The sequence below is a fragment of the Nymphaea colorata genome, chromosome 12, assembly GCF_008831285.2.
Source record: "Nymphaea colorata isolate Beijing-Zhang1983 chromosome 12, ASM883128v2, whole genome shotgun sequence".
Lineage (NCBI taxonomy): Eukaryota > Viridiplantae > Streptophyta > Magnoliopsida > Nymphaeales > Nymphaeaceae > Nymphaea > Nymphaea colorata.
The window spans coordinates 12,317,565-12,338,589 of record NC_045149.1 but is presented as its reverse complement, the minus strand read 5'-3'; the positions used below and the strand labels follow the sequence as shown (position 1 = coordinate 12,338,589).

The window sequence follows — 21,025 nt, the reverse complement described above, 5'->3', positions numbered from 1 at the left end:
CTCCATTTCTGGCATCGCTTTCTTCATTCTTGCTCCAGTTCATTGGGCCCTGTACTGATTTCATTTGCACCGTTGAATTTGAAGTATCTCTCGGACATGGAAGTTCGGGGTGTTCTATTTCATTTTCTTGGTTTGTTTGTTGAGGGAACTGTTTTTCCATTTTTTTTTGTTCTGATTTTCTTTCTTTATCTACAAGCTATCTTTCTTAATCTACAACTCTGTTTATGGAGAAGAAATCTCTAGTTAAATATATAGATGATAAATCTATGGAAAACATTGTGCATCTTCATTGATTTTTCTTGCAATTGTTTAGTAAACCGATATCATGTCTAATGCTAGTGTTCATTAAAACATTCAGGTTAAGTTCTTGACCAGTCTGTTACCACGAATCTGCTTATCTGAAATCAATAAAAGGCGAAGAAGAAAGGAATTGTTTAGTTTCTACATTCAGGTTATTCACTCATTGAGATTTTTTTTTGTTTGTTCTTTTTCTCGTGCTCATCTTTTTGTCATGGACGGTGAAGAAGAAAGGAATTGTTTAGTTTCTTATTCCTCTTTTACTTCTAATTGTTGTTTCTGTTTAGCTTCAAGAAAGATCAAATTCTGTAGAGACAAGGTTTGATTCAGAAAAAGAGGTGCAACAGATTCCGACAGTAACTTTCTTTTTCCATCTTTCTGATGCTGACCATCATACACCACAACTCAGCTTTTTATCATGGTCAGTGAAGAAAAAGGAATTGTGTAGTTTCTTATTTTCTTTCACTTCTAACTGATAAAATCAGCGGACCTGCCTTCTTTCTGATGTTTTAACTCTTTTTGGTCTAAACCAATGTTAATTAAAAGGAAAGTGATAATCTACAAGAGCAGTCACTTAAGTTCATTTTCAGATAAATTATTACAGTAATTTCATGTCTACATCAATGCCAACCATTAGATAAAGGCTATGTCACATACCATTAGATAAAGGCTATGTCACATGAGTGTAGGTACAGTATGGGTTCGAGTACGGGTTCGGACTCAACAATTTTGAAAATTGTGGATATGCCAGTACGGTAAATTTTATATTCTCAAAAATGATAAATGAAAAAAAAAACATTAATAATCTTATAATCCACAAAAGTTCTTATAATTAAAATAAAATGAGAGGAAAATATAGAATCTTAGTGGAAGAGAAATATAAAAGAAAGGAAAAATCAAAACTAGAGAAAAAATTAAGTTTGAAAATATAATTTTAAATGTTTCAAATGCAGCCCTACTCAGCCGTACCTACGCACCCGTGTTGCTGTACCCACGTACCGACATGGGTACGTAGGCAAAAATGACATACGCGTGTCACATAGGATAAAGGTTCCATCTCAATCCTCATATTGAGCCAGGTTTGTACCATGAAAGCAAAAATGAAAAATGGTAACCATAAAAGTTCACAAACTAGAAAGCATATTACAACAAACGCAGATCAGAATGGCAAGTGCTTTTACTTAACACGTTACGTGTGGTTTCTATTACAACTTGTACAGAACAATAGGTAACCTAAATTAAATCTGCACAATCCCTCATTAACTTCACAGTTGGCCAGGTACTTTGTGATTTTGTCAAGGCTTTGTGGGCATTATTAGCAGCATAATCGGAATCTTGGTGAGGATTTACAAAATCAACATAATTTGGACTACTCTTTTCACACCACCCTTCCTGTACAAGTCAAAATTGCAGATTTCATTTCCCCCTTGTCCAATGATGCTTGCACCAAAACCTGTGAATTGAAGGTTGACCATCAATTTACCATAGAACCAAATACTTTATGCTACATAACCAAAACCATTCAAGCGAGCCATATTGAAAGGAACCAAAATCATGAGACCAAAAGGAAGTAAAGAAAAACATGAAAAAGAAATATATGCTAGCAGTTCCTTGGTAACAGATTATGGTACATCAGACTTCCAAGTTACACCTAATGCACGCTATCAACTTGGCAAAGGACATCATAGGATCTTGGTGCAAGCACCGCACACGCAGGTCATGTATCTTAAATATATCATGTCACTGTTAATTGATGATTAAGTCAGACTGACCAGTGGATGATGGCACAATATGATCAGCAGTGCCCCACCGTAAGTTGGGAAAAGTCAGATTTACCAGTTGATGATGCACAATTTGACCAGGACCGTCCCAAAGACAGCACATTTAATTGGCTAACCTAGATTCCCTATGAATGAAGTTTCCTTCATGTGTGTGTGTGCACGCGTGAATGAGAATAACCAGCCATGCTGCACTTTATCAAATACTCTAATTTATGAAATTAAGAGGCAGATAGCTACAAAATGAGCCTAAAACATGTCTAGGATATCAGCAAAACTAGCATAATGTGAGTCTTTATCCAATGATGGCAACCACATCTAGATCGCAGTACTTTTCTTCTGGTCTTTTTGCTGGAGAAAAGGTCCCCCACATGCTAAGGAATGACAAAGCTTAAGAATTTAGTTTCCTGTTTTAGTAGCACCTCCTGGCCACCTGATCATAGAGTTTGAAAACCTCCAGATTCTCTTAGAAATTATGCTTCACCTTCACCATGAATTTGGCCCTTCTCAGTGCCCTAGAGCATAATAAGCTGTTGGTCACTCAAAAATTGGTTATGCATGTTTCATGCAAGATTCATTATCCATCCTTCCAAAAACAAGGAGTTGATTTATCCTTAATAAGTGGATGAATCCACTATCAACCTAGACAATGGTCTGCTAATACATATTCGCAACTGCTCTTCTCTTGAATATCGAGATCAAGTTCTTGTAGCACAAGGATCCATTAAATAAGCTGCAGCTTCACGCCTTGTTATTCATCAAGCACCGCCAAGCAACATGATCTGAGAAAATATGACTTTGGAAACTACAAGATAAACCAAAACTTATGCAATGCAAACTCTACAGCAAGTAGATCCTTCTCCATAGTAGTATAATCAACTACACATCAGATTGGATCTTACTTCCACAATAAATGACCTAGGGTTCTGATTGGCAGACCACATAAGCAGAGTGTTACTTACGATATCAAAGGGAAATACTCGGTTTGGAGATAGCAAGATGGGTTTAGACATGAAAAGGTCCTTGAAAGTACAGTTATCATGAAAGTGAAAGGATTACTTGGCTAATAAATTGCAACAATGGTCTGAGTATCTTACTAAAATCCTTGGTAAACCATCTACAAAATAATTCCCAAGAAAAGACTGACCTTGCCTCCACAAAGTAGGTGGGGGGAATCAAACAACGAATTCTACTTTTGCCTCGTCAACCACAATACCCCTGTTGGACACGTCACCCAAATGTTCTTTTGTTGTATCAAAAAATGGCTCTTCCCCCAACTAAGTACTAGGTTCATCTCTACGTATCTTTTTTACACAAGTGAGCTTATATAGTTGAAAATCAAGACAAAAATTCAAGGACATTATCACTATTTTCAAGAAAATAACCATGTACTTTCGATGTATAGCTTAGGCATTATAAAGCCTAAATTGCATGCATCAACGTGAAGTTGTCGTACAGACAAGTGAATGTTGTCTTCTCTTAGCCATCAAGATGCACAACCACCTGATTGCATCCTGAATATCCAGTTACGAAACAATTACCACTTTAATTTGCAAGTCATTCAAGAATATAATCAACAATTTCTAGTGTTGCTACTTGCTTCTTTGTTGCATCATTCAACTTCTTATAAAAGTGCATACTTGCCACCCCATGTAATAGTTCTCATAGGGATGCTTTCTCCCTTCTAATTGGTGGTCACAATGAGGTCTGACTTACTGGGACCAACTTGCATTAGTCTCACACACCACTTGTCAGGGATGTGATATACAAACTCTACATCCACCCAGTTAACTAGTTCCAATTTCACCACTTGCCAAATGTCGGGGTTTAACCTATTTTGCATCTTTCTTGGGGGTTTCAAGCCCTCCAGTATAATCCTATGTGAGAAAAGAATCTACCACTTCAAATCTGTTGTAGACCACCATATTACCATTTCCGTGCTCTTGCATGTCCTGAAGTAACTGTTATTTTCCTTGTCGCTTTCTTTATAGGTCTACGAAATGATAATTGGAAAGGTATGAGGGACTGTTGAAAAGGTATACTTGAGAGAAGATGGTGGAAATTTCAACTCAGGCAAATCGACCAGGTATGGGAGGGTTTCGAACTGCCAAACACATTCAAGGATAGTCTGCTACCGTGTCTTGAAGTAGCTGTAGGCTGTAGCAACCCAACCCACTCCTGCGCTCGGACCCTTATCAGATCCCAACCCACCCCCTAGCAGTTTCGGCTTCAACTCCAAAACGGCTAGGAACCAGGACAACCATCTATGTAATAGCCCCCTTTATAAGCCTTTGAATATTCCTCACAATCTTCAATAAGAGACTAAATTTCTGGGGTGTTATATACTTATAGTAGCTCACCTAGTATCTAAGCCTACTAGGTTCTAGACTATATCTGCTTGGAAGTGAGCATCCTTGAGAGCAGGCCCTATGGAAACATTAAAGATGTTCCCTCTCATTTTTCGTAGCCAAAGGACACGTTCATGGTGCCCATAAACTAATTAATGCACAGATTTGCTATGGCCATGAAAGGCAAACCCAGAACAGTGGGTGTGTACTAGACATGATCACAGTATACATATTTAAATTTTAAAACAATAAAGCAAATCGGAGAATAAGTATTCAACCTTCACCATGACATTGTCAAGAATCCCTCATGGGACTGTTAGAAAAACACACACATGCATTCACTTCTTCAGTATTTGTTTGATATGTGATTGATTTGTAAATGTATGCATATAAGTATACCAGGTTTGTGCAACTTTGATATCAAGATGCTTCTGTGATTTTTTACACAAAACAAGGATCAGTATGATATTAAAAGAAACTGATAAAATGGCAAAGCCATCAGCATCATACCTCTTGCACTCTGTTTTCTGATCGAGCAAGCAATTTGTACTGGTTGTCAACCATCGATGCCATATAAACCTGAGAAAGTCAACTTTTGAATTATCGCACTAGATATGTTGAGAACTAATATGAACATAACAAAATGCCATAAACGGAGAATATTACAAATTTAAGTATATCACTGGAAACAAATTAAACTATAGTCACAACTACAATTTTCAGGATTTTCATAAGCAAGGTTCTTCCCAGGTTTTTTTTCTTTTTTTCTGTTAAGGTTGTCTTTCTCAGGAACCTCTAGAATTGCTAAAAGAAAAAGAAAAAAAAAAGAAAGAAACTAATCCCAAAAGATATTATGTTATACGATCATGTTTGGATATGGGTCCAGATCCAAACCCGTTAAATAGGATAGCATATCATTTTATTTTGACATGTACTTAATTAATTCATTGATGGCATCTTGTATTCTTATATTGTATTTGAGGTTGTCGTTGTCCATCTATTATAGTGATTAAAGATAAAATGAATTAGTGTTGAGGTCTCTTTGCTTTTGAGACCACCTCTCCCACCAAATCATCTTCTTCTCTCTGTCTTCTTTTTCTGCTGAATGTTGGTCCGGGTGATTCCATCAATTGCTGATATAAAAGATATTTCATGGTATAAAAGCTGAAGTTCTGGAGTTCCACCAGAAGGTGTGCATGAAGAGATTTAGACCTTTATCGGTCAGAAATTGTTATTCCTCCATTCCTTAATTTCCTGTTTGTTTCATCTCTCTCCTTAAACACTAAGCCCCTTCATTTCTGAGCATCTATTCTTATTCTACCCAGTCTAAATCTGTTTCTGGTCCAGAGTCCAGACCGCAGTTTGGCCAGACATCAATCCTATAGATCTAACCTTATTCAGATATGTAGAGTTTTTTCCTCTCTCTCTCTCTCTCTCTCTCTCTCTCTCTGTGTGTGTGTGCTTTTATCATCTGCTTAGATGTCATTTTGTTCCCCTTTCTGTTTTGTTATCTCTGTCAGACCACTAAAACAGTTAACATGTTTCGAGTTGATCTTAGCTTTTCCTTACCTATATCCTTCTGTTTGCATCTTTTTCATATCAGGCCTTAATCAGCAATTAAAAGGCAATCTTAGCTAAAGTCTGATATAAAAAAATAATAATAATTGATCAGACTGATTACTACTTGAACAGCATATCAATGCATACAGTGCAAGAGAAAGATTAAACTACTTGGTTGAGGACTAGTTTTTCCCCCTTGTTCAAAGAGAAGTGTGCACTTCTTCAGATCTCTATTATTATTGTGTACTGTTGATTTATTGACTGCAGATTAAGGGTACTGATCATGTTCTGTTATGCTTCACTATTGTCTTCTTGGTCTTAAACTTTCTTCTTCTTTATCTTCCAATCATTCTGGTCTTTCTTAAATTTCCTGCATCAGAATGTCTATGAAAAACTCATCATACTAATTTTCTGACCTAGCAGAGAAATAATTCCTTTCAGAAAGAGTCAAGATCCATTTGGACATCTAGATGGTTCTATTCCACTCCCACTAAAGTTTCCACTCTCACTAAAGTTTATCTTGCAGGAAATAAAGCATGAGAAGGAATACACAGCAGGTTCGGAGTTTACAGCTTGGACAAGATCAGGGACTAGTTGCCTGTATCACATTGACTCTTTCCCAGGAGTTGTTGGTTTCTATCCCACATGAGTGCACCACTGAACAATTACGGAGTAAGATTGCTTAGACACATTCACAGATATCGGAAGCACTAGTTCTCAAAGGAATTTCAGTGTCTCCAGAATTTCGGTGTTGATTATAGAATATTTGAATCAGGTAAAAAGTATCACAGGTCAGCTGGCTCACATTGGAGTATTGCGATTTGTGACTAATGATAGGAGTTATGACATTCAAAGATTAACAGTCACTAACAACAGATGCACCTGAGTCTCCAGAGTTAGGCTACATTACCCTTCAACCTATCAAGGATTATCACCTCAACAAGCTACACAAATATGTTATAGTTCTAATTTTAGAAAGACTGATACTAAATTTTGTGGATTCTTCAATGGAAACTGATTTTTAGAAAGGCCCTCAAGAAATTTCCAACAAGAAGATATACTTTGCTGCGGAGTCATTTGTCAAATTTTTTTAACTGCCAATATTATTTTACTATAGGTAACAAAACTTTCATCATTCACTAAAATCTCAATCAAGAGAACAGGAATGCTTTAACTCAAAGTTACAGGTAACATGTACATATGATATGTTATATGATGTAAGGTAACTATTGTGAAACACAGATATGATAATCTTGATACTAGTTTCAGGGGTACAACATAGATATGCTTGCATGGAACGACACAGGACAACGCGGTCCATATCGTGCAATATGAGCCTGGATAATAAGGGGTCCAAACCCCTTTTTTCCAATTTTAGGACTTGAAAGACCCCCACACCTGATTTTTGCATGCGCTTAAGAGTTGTGTGTGAGGATGTTCTATGTTTGAGGAGAAAAAACACTGCCCAAGGGTCAATTTCATGCATGATAGACTGACTTTGTGTTAAAAACTTAAAAACTAGAGGTTTTCCATAATTTTTCATTATCAAAGATATAAAGCTTTTGACTTCTATCATAGGTTTTTTTTTTTCAATAACATATTGGTTACATGACTGTCGGACATTTTTTTTGGTTAATCTTTAACTTGGAGTTGACAATGGCCAGATTCACTAGAAGATCTACTGATCATGCACAGTTAGTTAAACAAGTTCTAAAGAACTGTAACACGTCCTTTTCTGTAAACAACATATACAGAACCCAATATAATGAAGTTTCACTTGAATGGCCAGCAAGATAGTGGTTGTGTTCTGTGCCATCATGCGTTGACTTGAAAAATGCACCTAACCTGCATAATAGTTTATAAAGAATTCCAACAGAGAAGGACAACAGTAGTTGACAACACAAAAATCCACCTTTACCAAATATTGTCTCCAACTCTAAAGATTAAGATCATGCACTAGAGAATCTGATTCTCCCCAATTCTAAATATGAATTAAGGAGTTCAAGTTTAAGTTGATTTAATGGATCCAATTTGATTACTATATGACTGTTAAATCTGTGTTTCATGTTTGTACTTATTATCGTAACTTTTGATTATGTAATTCATGTTCTTCCATGGGGAATGATTTTCCTATTTTCTCCTGATCTTTTGTTAAACTTTCATGATTTTTTGGTAATTCTTCCCTAACTTCCTGATTTTTTTGGAAAGAATTTGTGATTTTTTACATTTCATAGCTAACAGTTGGTCCAACTGGTACACATTATATTACACACACTACAACATTGTCTTAACCAACGTAACTGGTTACTGGTGGAGAAGTGCACAGATGCACATTGCAAGAAATGTATCTAGTTACTATGCTAACAAATGGTGAAAAAAAGAGCATGCAGGAAGAGCAGCACTAGACTTTTGCGAACATACCTGAAAAGTAGGAGCCAGGCTAGGGCTCAGAAAAAAACGACCTTTTGTTACATTTTCGATTCCATTAATCTTCTTCAGTTCATCAATAAGCTTGTCGACAGCAGACCACTGCACAAAAATGCCTTCCTGAGTGTAAGAACTCTAAATATAAACTCATTATAGTGTAGACATACTTCCAAAGTGTAAGAGTTTAATGTTTGGAATACTTTATCAAGAAGTAGGAACTCAATTGAACCATATAATTGGATTATTGTATTACCATTTAGACAGTACAAAGTTGAAAATTCGAGCATTTTAACAAGCCTCAAAGAACAAGATCAAGAGTAAAAATCAAAGCCATCCAATTGTTAGAGTTTACCTAAGTACCAGTATACATATATCTTCTCATATTATACAATTGTATACATCTATCATATATGACATCAACCACATACATGTTTAGTTATTCTAGATTATATGATCTCTCTCTCTCTCTCTCTCTCTCCTCCCTCTATACACACACACACACACATATATATATATATTTATTTATGTATATACATATATATATATATATATAGTCACTAGTGACTATAAATTATCTATGGACATCAAACGAGGGCGTCGATCATTCTTATCAGATGAGCCCTATCATTTTTTTTTTTTTCTCGTGCAGTGCACGTCTCCACTGTAAGATGGTGGGAGGGGGAAGGAGGAACCCTTCCCCTATCCAGCCATGTTAGGCGGCAGGGTTCCTCCTCCCCGCTTCCGGGTTTGATCAAAATGGGAGATTCTTCTCACTGTCCAATGCCAGCACCCAAGCTGTCAGCTGGCAAGGAGAATCAATCCCCCTCCCTTCTACCGCCAAATGTGCGCCAGGAATGGTGAGGAGGGTTCCTCCTCCCGCCACCTGACGGCGGCGCCTGCCCCCCTTCCTTTCCTTCGGTTTCCTTCAGAAACTGTGGAAGCTGTGCACAGTTAACAAAAAAACTCAAAAAATTCAACAAAGGACAACAAACCAGAACCATCTGATCAAAAAGATAGATCGTTCTGGTTTGATGTGCCATGGTGTCATCTAGAACCGGGAGTCACTGTCCAGTCATCATAGATATAAGAAAATTAAAATCAGGCAGCTATCGGATGGCTAAATATTTAAATTCACCCCTAAATAATACCATAAACCATGGCTATACCATGACTGTTGCTAATGCTTCCGTTGCATGGTATTTTTAGCAACAATTCTAAAAAAATTGTGTCATCTGGCAATGTTCGGCGGCCGATTGATTTCAATTGTATATATATATATATATATATATATATATATATATATATATATAGCATTATACGTTTATATTGTTCAAATTTGAATTTTATACAAAGATCATTTTAGTTTATTTTTAAATTTGTTATGGAAAAACAAATGCTTGGATCAGACAATAATTTTCAGAACAAAGACTGACGAAAAACAGAACTTTATTGGAGGAATGAAGTTTAGGATGGAGAGAAACAGAAACATTGAAGATTGAGAATAAAGTTCACGATAGAGAGAAATAGAAAAATAGAAGACTGATGAGAAATAAGTAATTCTGGCGAGAATCAGCAAACTCAAACAATAGGGAAATTAGGAAGTAGAGAAAGGAAAGAAAACAATAGGATTTAACGACAGAGATAGAGGAAGAGTTGCATGGATATAATTTCTTGACTGAAAATTCAAATTCAGATCTCTTTGAACATACCTCTGGTAAAGTCTCGCAAACCTGGCTCCGATACCATATTAGATTTTGCATATCAAGCCTAGATGAATCGCCGCTGTTTACTGTGCACAGAAACTATTGAATATTGAGGAAGGATTGAGAGATGTTGAATGGTTGGGGCATCTGCAACTAACTCATGCCTCCTAACACTAGTATTATATTAGCAGCATATCTTTACACCATGGACTATGTCCCATTTAAATATGGAAATTTACACCCATGCCATTAAGAAAACACAACCCACATCAAAATAGAAGACACATAACATGACGTCTGGGTCTGGATCTGGACCAAGACGTCATCTGGACCCAGACATCAAGATATACATATTCTAACACTTCCCAATGGGAAAAAAGCCAATAGGTGGCTTGTGGGTTCATAAAGTTAATAGAAGAACAATAGCTCCCTTGAAAGACACAAGGCTGGGTTAATTTCTAAAACAATATAGATTATAATGAAACTTTTGTCCCAGTTGCTAGAATAGCATACGTTAGAATACTAATTGTTGTAACCTCTACCAAGCACTGGCCAATTTTTCAAAATGGATGTAAAAATGTCTTAGATAGTTACTTCAATGAGGAAGAACATATGGATGCTCCCCCAAGTTATAATGTGGTTTGGAACAAGCCTCGAAGACTTAGTTTGACAAATCTAGCAGGGTCATGTTTGATCAACATTTTAGATCATATTATTATGATACCTGTTATGTTTGTTAAAAATACTTCTATTGACATACGTATATTGCCCTTTATGTTGATGACATGATTATTACTAGAATTGACGACAATCAAACAAACAAAATGTTTTTTGAAGAATGAATTTGAAATAACTAATTTGGGTTAGCAAACTCATTTTCTTGGTATTGAAATTGACTATGCTAAGAGATGATACTTGCTTTCATGTACAAAATTTTCTAGTGACGTTATAAACAGGTTTGGAATCATAGATGACAAGGTGGTTGATATTCCTAGAGCTTTGGAAGTAAAGGTGAAGTCAAGTGATGGAGAAATTCTAGAGAATCCACTTCCATGTTGACAACTAACAGGTCCATTAACTTATCTATTACCAGACCCATCATTGCACATGTTGTCCATGTTGCAAGTCAATTCCCATAGGCTCCTATATCTATCCATACGAGTCATCACTCATTAGATATATCAGGAGCACCATCGCCAAAAGGCTTACTTTTTTCCTTCATCTCTATTACATATTATTGCTTATATTAATGCAAATTGGAGATGAACCTAATAACAAGCGCTCCACCACTGGTTTTTGTGTTGATTTAGGCAAACCCTAATTTCTTGGCAATGCAAGCAAAATAAAGTAGCATTGTTACTAACAGGAGTGGAGTTCTGTGCAATAGCTGCTATATCCATGGAGATTATTTGGTTGAAGAATCTATTAAAAGATATGGGAATTTATATCAAAAAGGTTGTCAAACTCTATCATGTCAATCAGAGTGCTATTTACATCACGAACAACTACATTAACCATGAAAGAGCAAAACATATCAAAAAAGGATTGCTATTTTATCTGAGAAGAATACCTTTGAAAGACTTTTAATTTATCCCTTGCTCCTTCAAAATACCAACGTATAGATTTCTTCATCAAGGATCTTGCATCAAACAAATTTTAATTTCTTTTTAGCAAACTTTCTATGATTTCACCATGAGTTTGAGGGGGTGCCAGTAGAATTAGGCATGGGGCCAACCCGGCCTGCTACAAGTGTGCCCAGTTCCAACCAGGGAACTTACCGGACCAGCCCGCCTTTAAAAGGGCTGGGCCGGGCTGGGTGCTAGGCCAAAATCTTTCAGCCCAAGGCCCGGGCTGGGTGCCGGGCCGACATCCTTCAGCTCAAGGGCCAGCCCGGGCCATCGCGAGGACCGTAGTGTCTGTCCAAAACTCTTCATTTCTTGGTTGGAGTAGCCATAATCACTGGACAGTGGGTTCTCCAGTGAGGCCACCAGCTTCCAGTCTCTATCGTGTTTCCGGCGAGCCACTGGAACACCTCCTCCACTCAAGAACATCATTCCAATCCTCACGGTCCCATGGAGGATGTCGGCAAGAAAATAGAAAACCATAGGAAAGTAAACCAGTGATGCCATGAGAAGCAGAAGAGAGTTGAGGAGAAGCACTAGTGGAGAGGATGCCTACTACCTAGCACACATTTCTAATGGGGCATGTCGGTGGAAATAGACTAGACTAGGGTCACTAGCCATGCCTTGCATTGAGGAGCTATCTCCTGATCTACTCCTGTGGAGGTGGGCAAAGAAGACGATGAAGAAGAAAAGGAGGAAGAAGACATGGAGGAAGGAATCACCCATCACTCGTTCTTCAACAGCTCATCTTCCTCCTCCTTCAATTCTCTTAATTTCTCTTTCTTCTTCTTCCATAGGTAATTAGGTAATGAATGGAAACTAGAAGTTTTGGATGCCTCTGAAGGCAAGTCCGGCAACAGCAGGGGAACCCTGTTCTCTGAAACGACAAGAACATGTCGAGTCTTCGACCTAACGGGGCCCTTGGGTAGCCGATTCCGCTACCTAGGCCAGGCTTGTTATTTTGTCAGGTCGGGCTGGGCTCGACAGGTTGAAACCAGTTTAATTCATAACGGCACCCGGGCCTGAGTGGGGCCTGGTACTGCCTACTTGGTGACGGCCCGGCCAGGCCCGGTGCCCAGGCTTAGGTGCCAGAGTTTATGTAAGTATTTGAGTGTGTGTGTGTGTGTGTGTTATCATATTATATAATTGCTCACATCAATTACATACATGTTTAATTATTGTAGATCATAGTATTTGTCTGTGTATGTGTGTGTGTGTGTAGATTTTTCATAGGAGTTGCATGCATTTTTTTTTATCTTTCGTAATTTTTTATTTTTCTCTTGTATTTTCTACCTTTTTTATGTTTCTTATTTTCCTTTTGTTACAGCTGAGCACTCAGCTGATATAGCTGTTGGGCACTCTAACAGGTAAATTTTCTATCCATTGGAGGCCAAACAGCTTGCTTTCTACGCCATATGAAGTCTTTTTTGGCCCTCATCAAAGTATGCTTCTTGTACGGCCTTTTCAGGTTTGTATTAGTGCCTTAGCCGTTAGTGCATTGGTTTTGTGATGTGGCCATAGTGCCCTAGTGCAATTTGATTCTTCCGAAACTTCCTTCTTGTGTTTGATAGGCTTCTTCTTGATATAGATTTTTCATCTATAACATAGAAATTTACCATGCAGATTTCCCATGACTAGATTCAAATTATCTGTCAGAAATGCACCAAAGTACACTAAAGAGATACTTCCACACGCTAGAAGACGGATTTTGTTTACAACATGAAGCTCTAACAAAACGAATGAGGAAAAGCAAAGCAAATAAGTTGTCCAGAGTTCTATTTACAATTCAAACAGGCCACAGCTGGAACTTAGTTGCGAACTACTTCTAATTCAAAATTATCGGGAGAGTATGTATCCAAAAAATAGGCCAGTCCCAGGAAAATGTGATCAGATCTATGCAGAGCCAGCCTACAAATTGGAATCAGAAGGGTAAATATAGAGACTCCCAAGAAAACAAAGCAAAGATGTTCCTTTTTGTCCCTTCACATAGAACACAACAGATTTTAACAGCTTTCTGTATCACTAATATGCACTTCAAATTCAAATGAGGTACAAATTACACTGTAGCTCCAACTAAATGCAGTTGATAACTCAAACAACTCTTGGTAAGAGTTCCAGTGACAGGTCAAGCCTGACCAACCTGTACCTGACCTATTTGCAGCCTTAGCATTAATTGTATTCCTTTGAATGTGTGTGCACATTATACCACTACAAGTCTACAACATTACTGTCTTCTGGCATAATGAAGTACCTGAACGTCTGATTGAGTGACTTCGAGATTTTCACTAGAAGAACCAGAAGCATCCATCACAGATTTGAGGCTCTCCAACAGCGGGTCAGGCTTCCAGAATCAAGAATGTTAGACACTTTTGCTAGAAAATTAAGTCATAACAGCAGAAAGATAAAAGGAAAAAAAAATGCTAGCTCAAAAGTACACTCTCACCACTACTTGTTTCAGGGACAAACTGATACGCTCAAGGGCAAAATCCAGATGATGAACTTTTGCTTCAAGAATCTAAAAACCAAGCATGTAGCATCTCAATGCGCAGAATTATATAGATGAAGCATTCTGAGAAAAATCCTGAGCTAATAACTACTGCATGGTTTCCTCAGAATTCCTTCTCAGAGCTACCAATTTTCAGAAAAATTTAAGAGCCAACTACATTATATTCCTGCTCATTTTCATTCCAGATCCATATTCTCTTATATAGAAGTCATGATAGAAGCTTGATCAAGTTGGACATTTCCTTGTGTACCCAGCCAAAATCATGCAATTTGGCAGTAATGCACCCATGATAATACCTGACCAACATTGAAGCACGAAGATGGGTCTAGTGTTTCATCCCACGACACTTCTGAATGATGTATCAGTGCTGGCACACCTTCAACCTTTAAAATTCAAGTGAATTGTTCTCAAATGTAGAAAAAAAAACTTCTATAATATCCTTCACATAGAACCCTAATAATTTACAACTAACCTCGACAAAGATGCCAAAATAAGTGATCTTTGTAATGCAGCATTTCACAATATCACCAATATTAAGCTTTGCCTGCAAATGAACCAAGTTAAGCACAACTTTTCAAGCAAGTATTGCTGCATTATTGATCTGCTTTAAGGTGTAGCACAATTTCGCAGACATTAATTTAGCAGTACTACAGGAACAACCCTCTCTCTCTAAAATCTTAACCATCAGAACTACCAGAGAATTATCAAAAATATACTTCTGTTTTTTCTCTTTTTCTGTATTGACCCTCTTCTCTACGTAATATAGTTTATTGTTTTACACTCACATTTCATACAAACAAGACAGCCTCAAGAAACTTTCCAGCAGGAAGCTCACATGCATTAAAGTACCTTTCTGTGAATACATGCTTCTCAAGCATCTCAACAATGCAAAAACGTGTTAAGCATCAAATATCTTTCAAATCTAAGAACAGGATTCAGTTAAACTTTGTTTTTCTTAGGCAAATGCAATGATATGCACAAGCAACCCAAAAATGCGTATGCGTTTGATGACCAAAGTGATTGACATTGGGACCTTTAATTGGACAATCTGCACACTACAAAGCAATACATGATCTCTTGAGTGCATGTGATATTACCTGCACTACTTTCATCAATTCCATTTTATCACTTGGAAGGCATTCAACATTGCGTCTAAGTTCAAAGTTTCAAACCATGGTCATGTAATGAAACTGTTCCTCATGAATCTAGGAAAAACAAATGGTTCTCAAGAACCAAAATCGAACACCAAACCCTCAAAGACCAATACCCAACAAGAATGACCTACGGAATTTCAACAAAGAGAACTTAGAGAAGCATCTAAAATAACCTAGAAGAAGAAACTCAGCCTTCATATATATGTCATAGTCACAAAAAACTTTCCTGTGTTTTAAACAGCAAGGTTTTTCTCGAGTATAATACAGCAAACTTGAAAAAAAGGGAAAAATATGGTAATTTTTTTAAAAAATAAAAAACTAAAAATGAAGGAAAAATACAATAAGTGAAAAACTAATAATACAAAAACCAAAAAATAAGTAGATTTTGTGACAATAAAAATTAGAAAATGAAAAAAAAACGGCTTTAAAAAACGTGAAAAAATGAATAAAAAGAAAATAAATGAAAAAAATGCAAACAAACGTGTTTTTTACGTATTTTTTCATTTTAATGTTCTTTTGAAAAAAAAGGTGTTTTTGTAGTTTTAAACGGCAATTTTATTTATCACATTGTTTTAAAAGAATTTTTTTTTTGTGACTATGATATATAGATATAGATACAGCAACAAACTGAACTAGCTGTTAGGCTAGTCCCAATGGCTAAAAATGCAGCCATTGGGACTAGCCAACAGCCAGCTCCAACAGCCATATCATAGCCAATCCAAAAATAAATAAAAGAAAGAAACAAGTTAAACAAAAAAGATAGTACATTAAAAGATACAAAATAACCAAAACTGGACCACAAATAAAAGTATGTATACTTAATACATATATACAAATTACGAACATGCATATGTGCAAATCTGTGTACACATGCATTTACCTATACAACCTTAGTTACATAATTAACACCCCCCTCAAACTTGCAATGAAATAACTGAAAGTTTGCTAAGAAAAGAAAGCCATGGAGACCAAATGGAACAAGAAAGCTTCTCAAGAATGGCAGAAGCTTTTATAGTTCCCATAGAGAACAACAAGATTTTATCAGCTTTGAGGAAACATACCATAAGGAATTTCTTTTTCTCAGACTGTTCTTCACTTTCTTTCGGTTTTCCAGAGAAAATTAGCCTTCTGGAATGTCTGTCAGCTTGTATCACGTTCACCTTAATTTTCTGCTAGAGTGGCCAAAATCTCTTAAAGAAGATATGATGACAAAAGAACAAGAAAACATCGTGGAGCTTGCAGGCATTAATACCTGGCCGATAAAAGAGGACAAGTACTTAGATTTATCTTGGTCATAAGCATCGAGAAGGTTGTTTAGCTCCACGTTTGGTGCCAATTTTTCATCAATCTCTATGCCCAGTGGCTGCTTGTTCAGATTCTTGTCCAGCGACGCATTTCCTTCAGTCTCCATCTCCTGCTTGTAATGTAAAGGATCTAAACCTTTCCTTCTTAACCATGATTCAAAAGCTAAGAACTTCCATCTTCCACTAAGTTTTCGATATGGTAGAAAACCAATTAATGAACCAAACGATACCTATTAAGAAAGAAATAAGTACTTCAGCTGAAAAATCAAGAAAGTCTGGTTGCCACATATGGCAAAGAAAACAACATATCAAGCATATTTTGTCAACAGGAAGCTCACCATAAACCCTCTGCTACTATAGCTAATCAACTCCACCTCCTCCCTTTCTCCTGAGCTAAGCAACATCTCTGCTCTTTTCCAGTCATTTTCTTCATATTCCTACATCCATTGGATCTATGGTCACTAATGCATGTCAAGCATGCTTATGTTTTACCAGTAAAGATAGTACGCTGAGGAGAGATGATGCAAGGGAGGCATTGGACCATGCAAGGAGATCCAAACATTAAAAGAAACAAAATTTAACCTCCACGGCTGTTGTGGCAAAACTCTCATGTGCTATAGTGTCATTTTGGCCCTCATTAGAACCCATACCCCCTGTTTGATTTCGTAAAGGAGTTTGCTTTTTCACAGAAATTAACCTGAAATAAGCACAAAATCATGTCAAGGATTCACAACATTATCAAGATAAACAGCTACTCGTAATATTCAAGATGAATTATATGTGTGTTACAAAGAATGGTGCCACTTCATGCTTAAGCACAATAGTTAAGACCAAAAACATACTCAAACATGGGCAGGTCTCCAATATTGAAAGACAGAGACATTCATTAGCTCTTCTCTCTTCCATCAGAATCTAGAGTAGACTAAACAACATAAACAATAACAGCAATACCAAGACAATGACAACATGATGATCCAGAAATATAAACTGCAGAATTAGGAACAAATGCATCCATGACTATTCGTCTTCCCAAAATATACTGGTGAGGCAAAACTGTCGAAAAAGCTGCATATTGTGAATCACATGACAATTAAATTGATACCTTTCTGGTTTTCCCAGCAAAGCAGCTTCTGCAGGATGATCAGAGGCTACGGGTCGAACACCTCCAGAAATGGTCTCCACGTATAAAGATTTATCAGACCTTGGCTGTGAAGACTGCATTTCTTGGGAAATCAAGGTTGACATTACTAGGTATAAAAGCACCAATGCTATCTACCTTAAAGTCCAGAGATTTACCTGTCCAAGTCTCACCTTCCATTTCTAGAGCTCCTTGTTGAAGACTCTCACTTTTCAGATATTCTTTGAGACTACTAACAGAAGGAGGCACCATATTTGCAATGCTGTCATGATGAGTCCCCACATCTTCCTTTCGCTTATCCAAATCGTTTTGGCCTGCCCCAACATGCACTGTCTCATCTGGGTCAAAAATATGTACTTCTGTCGCACCATCAGACTGCTTCATGCTTTCTCCCTTATAGTCAGTCACAGAAGAATGGCTGGAATTCTTTTCACCTGGACTGGAATCAAGGATGAGACTCATTTGCTCAGGTTTCCTCAATAAGGTATTACTAGATTCAACTTTAGAGTCCTTCCTCATTTGTAAAAATATGTTCGGCCTGATCTGCAACTTTGCATTTTCGTTAGAATCAATCTCAGTAGCTTTAGGCTTAGATGGTCTCCGTATAGCAGTACTCATAATTTGATCATCATCACAATTCATCTGATGTAACTTCGTTTCTTGCTCTTTTACAACAGGACTTCGAACTGGGAACCCTGCCTTGGTGACTTTCCTCACTACAGGCCGTACCAAATTAACATTTCGCTCTAACTTTTTGTTCCTATGGGGACCATGCTGACTAGGTTGAATGGGACTGGTAGATGGCCCTTTCTCCAAATCAAGAAGTAAAGCATCATCAATATCTTTCTCCTGTTTGCCTTTGTTCCTTTGAAATGTTTTTTCAATATCAAGATAAGAAGTATCTGGATTTGATTTTCTCCCAAGTATCTACAAGATACAATTGAAGTTTGCAAGCTGAGAAAAGGGGAAAAAATTGCCTGGACGGTACCAGATAATTTGTAATTCAATAGATAGGAAAAGGCAAAAAACCATTCATGTAATTGTGTACATACTGTTATAGAATAAAGCAGCACCTGTACTTGTTCGGAAGGATATAATGCAGAAAAAACTAAAAATCATCAACAATAATCTGATAGTTTTTCTAGTTTAATCTTGAAGAAAGGCTTTTCCTTCTTGCCATTTTCTCATATCTGCCAATTGTCATCTATTCTTTGTCACATACATACATACATGGATCATATAAAGAGAGAGTCACACACACTAAGAATCCAGTGCTTATAGATCATGTAAAACAGATTTCTAAATACAATGATAAATTCAGTGAAGAAAAACATCGGAGAAGCACAACATAGAAGCTCGGACGAAACCCCTCAGCTATGTGGCCATCGTGAACCGTGATATTTTGGTACCTTCCCCTGCAAACACATGCTCCCCAAACATTTACTTGGTTGAAATCCAATTTCGGTATCAAAGGTAGATGCTATTCACATCTCCCGTAATCATTTGCAATCTCAAAGACCAAGAATTATAACCACATAAATTATGCTATAGAAATAATTCTAGCACCAAAAGATGCACAACCATGAGTGCAATAACGCATCAGCTAACACCCAGGTGATTTGGAGCAAAGAATTCATAAAGATCTTGTATTGCATTATTTCTGGTCAAGGACAACCACTTTATCCACCAGTTCAGAGATTCATTCTCCATCTAATCGGGTCACCAAAAGCTTCCGTTCATTAGCTCATTTTTTAAAAAAGTCGAAACTAAGACAGCCTTTTCAAAGAAGAATTTTTGGAAGAGGGTTCCTGCAATCCCATTATGGAACCCAGAAGCCAAAACATAGGTTAAGGACATCAATTGTTCGAGGTGCAAGAAATTTTGTAGACATAAAAAGCAAACAAGTAGTCTTAGCTAAAGATTACTTATTCTAATAACGAGTATAACAGGCATAAGTAGGAACTCCACAGGCTGGTTAGATAATAGTAAGTGAAGAAGTGATATAACAGCATCGAGGGAAGAAACCAGAGAAAGTAAGATATGTGGAATGCATTTGTAGAACTAAAAGGCAACAAATAATCAAAACTCAATCGGATAAACAATTTGACGCCTGCCATATAAGACTAATCAAGAGTCAGATAACGAAGCAACAGAAAACGCAGGTGTATTGTTATCCATCACAGAGTATACGTACTGCAGTAAGGCAAATTCGAGTAGATTCTGAATGTTCAAAGTCTGACTGTTAGGCAAAAAGTGATTAGCGAGGAAACCGCTGTCTCGTCAGACTACGGGCAGAAGAGGAACAAAAAGGTAAAAGTAAAATTCTTTCCCAGGCATACCTTCGCGAGTGTCAGCTTGGGGTCTTCCCCGAGAAGCCTGCCGAACTTAAGCTCCATCCTGTCCCAGTGGTCGAAGTTTTGGTCATCGAACAGAAACTCCCGGTCGGAACGCGAACATTTCGTCTGAAAGCTGACTTTATGGGGGAAGATGCGGGTTCGTGCCGAGGGGCTAACGAGACAGCGGCCAATGCAGCACGCCATGAGGCCATCCATGGCGGAAGGGCAGTTTATGATGAAACTCAGTGCTTCCTGGCTTGGAAACGAGTCTGGAGGGTCAGCTAAAGGCGAACGAGTTTTCTGTAATCAGAAACGTTAAGGTGCGCTCCATGGAAGCCGCAAGATATAAGAAGACGAAGAGCTCGGAGATGACGGTTCCCTTTTTCTGGCTTCACATTTCTCCTGGATAACATGCGCAGCAGATTCAATGGCCGAGGGTCGTGAGCCGAGCCGATGGTCGAGACCGCCCGGACTGCTTGCCGGGTAACGGTGGTGGGTCTCGCGGTGGACTCGATATCGGAGGAAATCCACGAGCCTTTCTAGTCCCACCAAGTACCTAATTAATTAGATAATTATAAAGCATCTCTAGCTAATTTAGAGAGATAGAATGAGCATTTGTATGTTCAGTCTAGGTATAACTGAAGCGGCTCTAGAATTCCAAAGCAACTTTGCTGGGAATTTGGAAAGGAGAACTAGAACTCGTGAGAAGGAGACTAACTTATTTGTGGGTACTACTCTCGACAGTTTTGATCACTAACTCAATTTAGGTTGATAATTAAGTTGATGCTAGTTTTAATCCATGGGAACATTCTTTGGAACAAGTGTTGGAAGTTGGTGCCTAAAGTAGGTTTA

The 21,025-nt window shown here is 37.6% G+C and overlaps 1 protein-coding gene across 2 annotated transcripts; it reads right to left on the bottom strand.

The window, feature by feature from the left end:
- Nucleotides 1-1,398: 1,398 nt before the first annotated feature.
- LOC116265722 (uncharacterized) lies at nucleotides 1,399-20,677 on the bottom strand. Of its 2 annotated transcripts, none has more exons than XM_031646547.1 (14): nucleotides 20,177-20,677; nucleotides 18,011-18,764; nucleotides 17,802-17,922; nucleotides 17,282-17,396; nucleotides 17,038-17,136; nucleotides 16,648-16,929; nucleotides 16,457-16,564; nucleotides 14,714-14,785; nucleotides 14,538-14,624; nucleotides 14,179-14,250; nucleotides 13,987-14,076; nucleotides 8,405-8,512; nucleotides 4,934-5,002; nucleotides 1,399-1,750 (listed from the first exon to the last, which is right to left on the bottom strand). In XM_031646547.1, exons 1-14 carry the CDS (start codon nucleotides 20,387-20,389, stop codon nucleotides 1,676-1,678), a joined length of 2,265 nt encoding a protein of 754 aa, XP_031502407.1. In that variant the 5' UTR covers nucleotides 20,390-20,677; the 3' UTR covers nucleotides 1,399-1,675. The 2 variants fall into 2 exon arrangements, with proteins under 2 accessions (XP_031502407.1, XP_031502406.1); XM_031646546.1 differs by having other exon boundaries at nucleotides 17,996-18,764; nucleotides 20,177-20,676.
- Between the last annotated feature and the right edge of the window lie 348 nt (nucleotides 20,678-21,025).

Excerpts from the sequence above, each read along its gene's own strand:
- LOC116265722 (XM_031646546.1), bottom strand. The coding sequence starts at position 20,389 with ATGGATGGCCTCATGGCGTGCTGCATTGGCCGCTGTCTCGTTAGCCCC. Across the intron at positions 17,137-17,281 it reads TTGCCACAACAGCCGTGGAG|GAATATGAAGAAAATGACTG; the intron begins GTTAAATTTTGT and ends CAATGGATGTAG. Across the intron at positions 1,751-4,933 it reads CAGAAAACAGAGTGCAAGAG|GTTTTGGTGCAAGCATCATT; the intron begins GTATGATGCTGA and ends TTCAATTCACAG.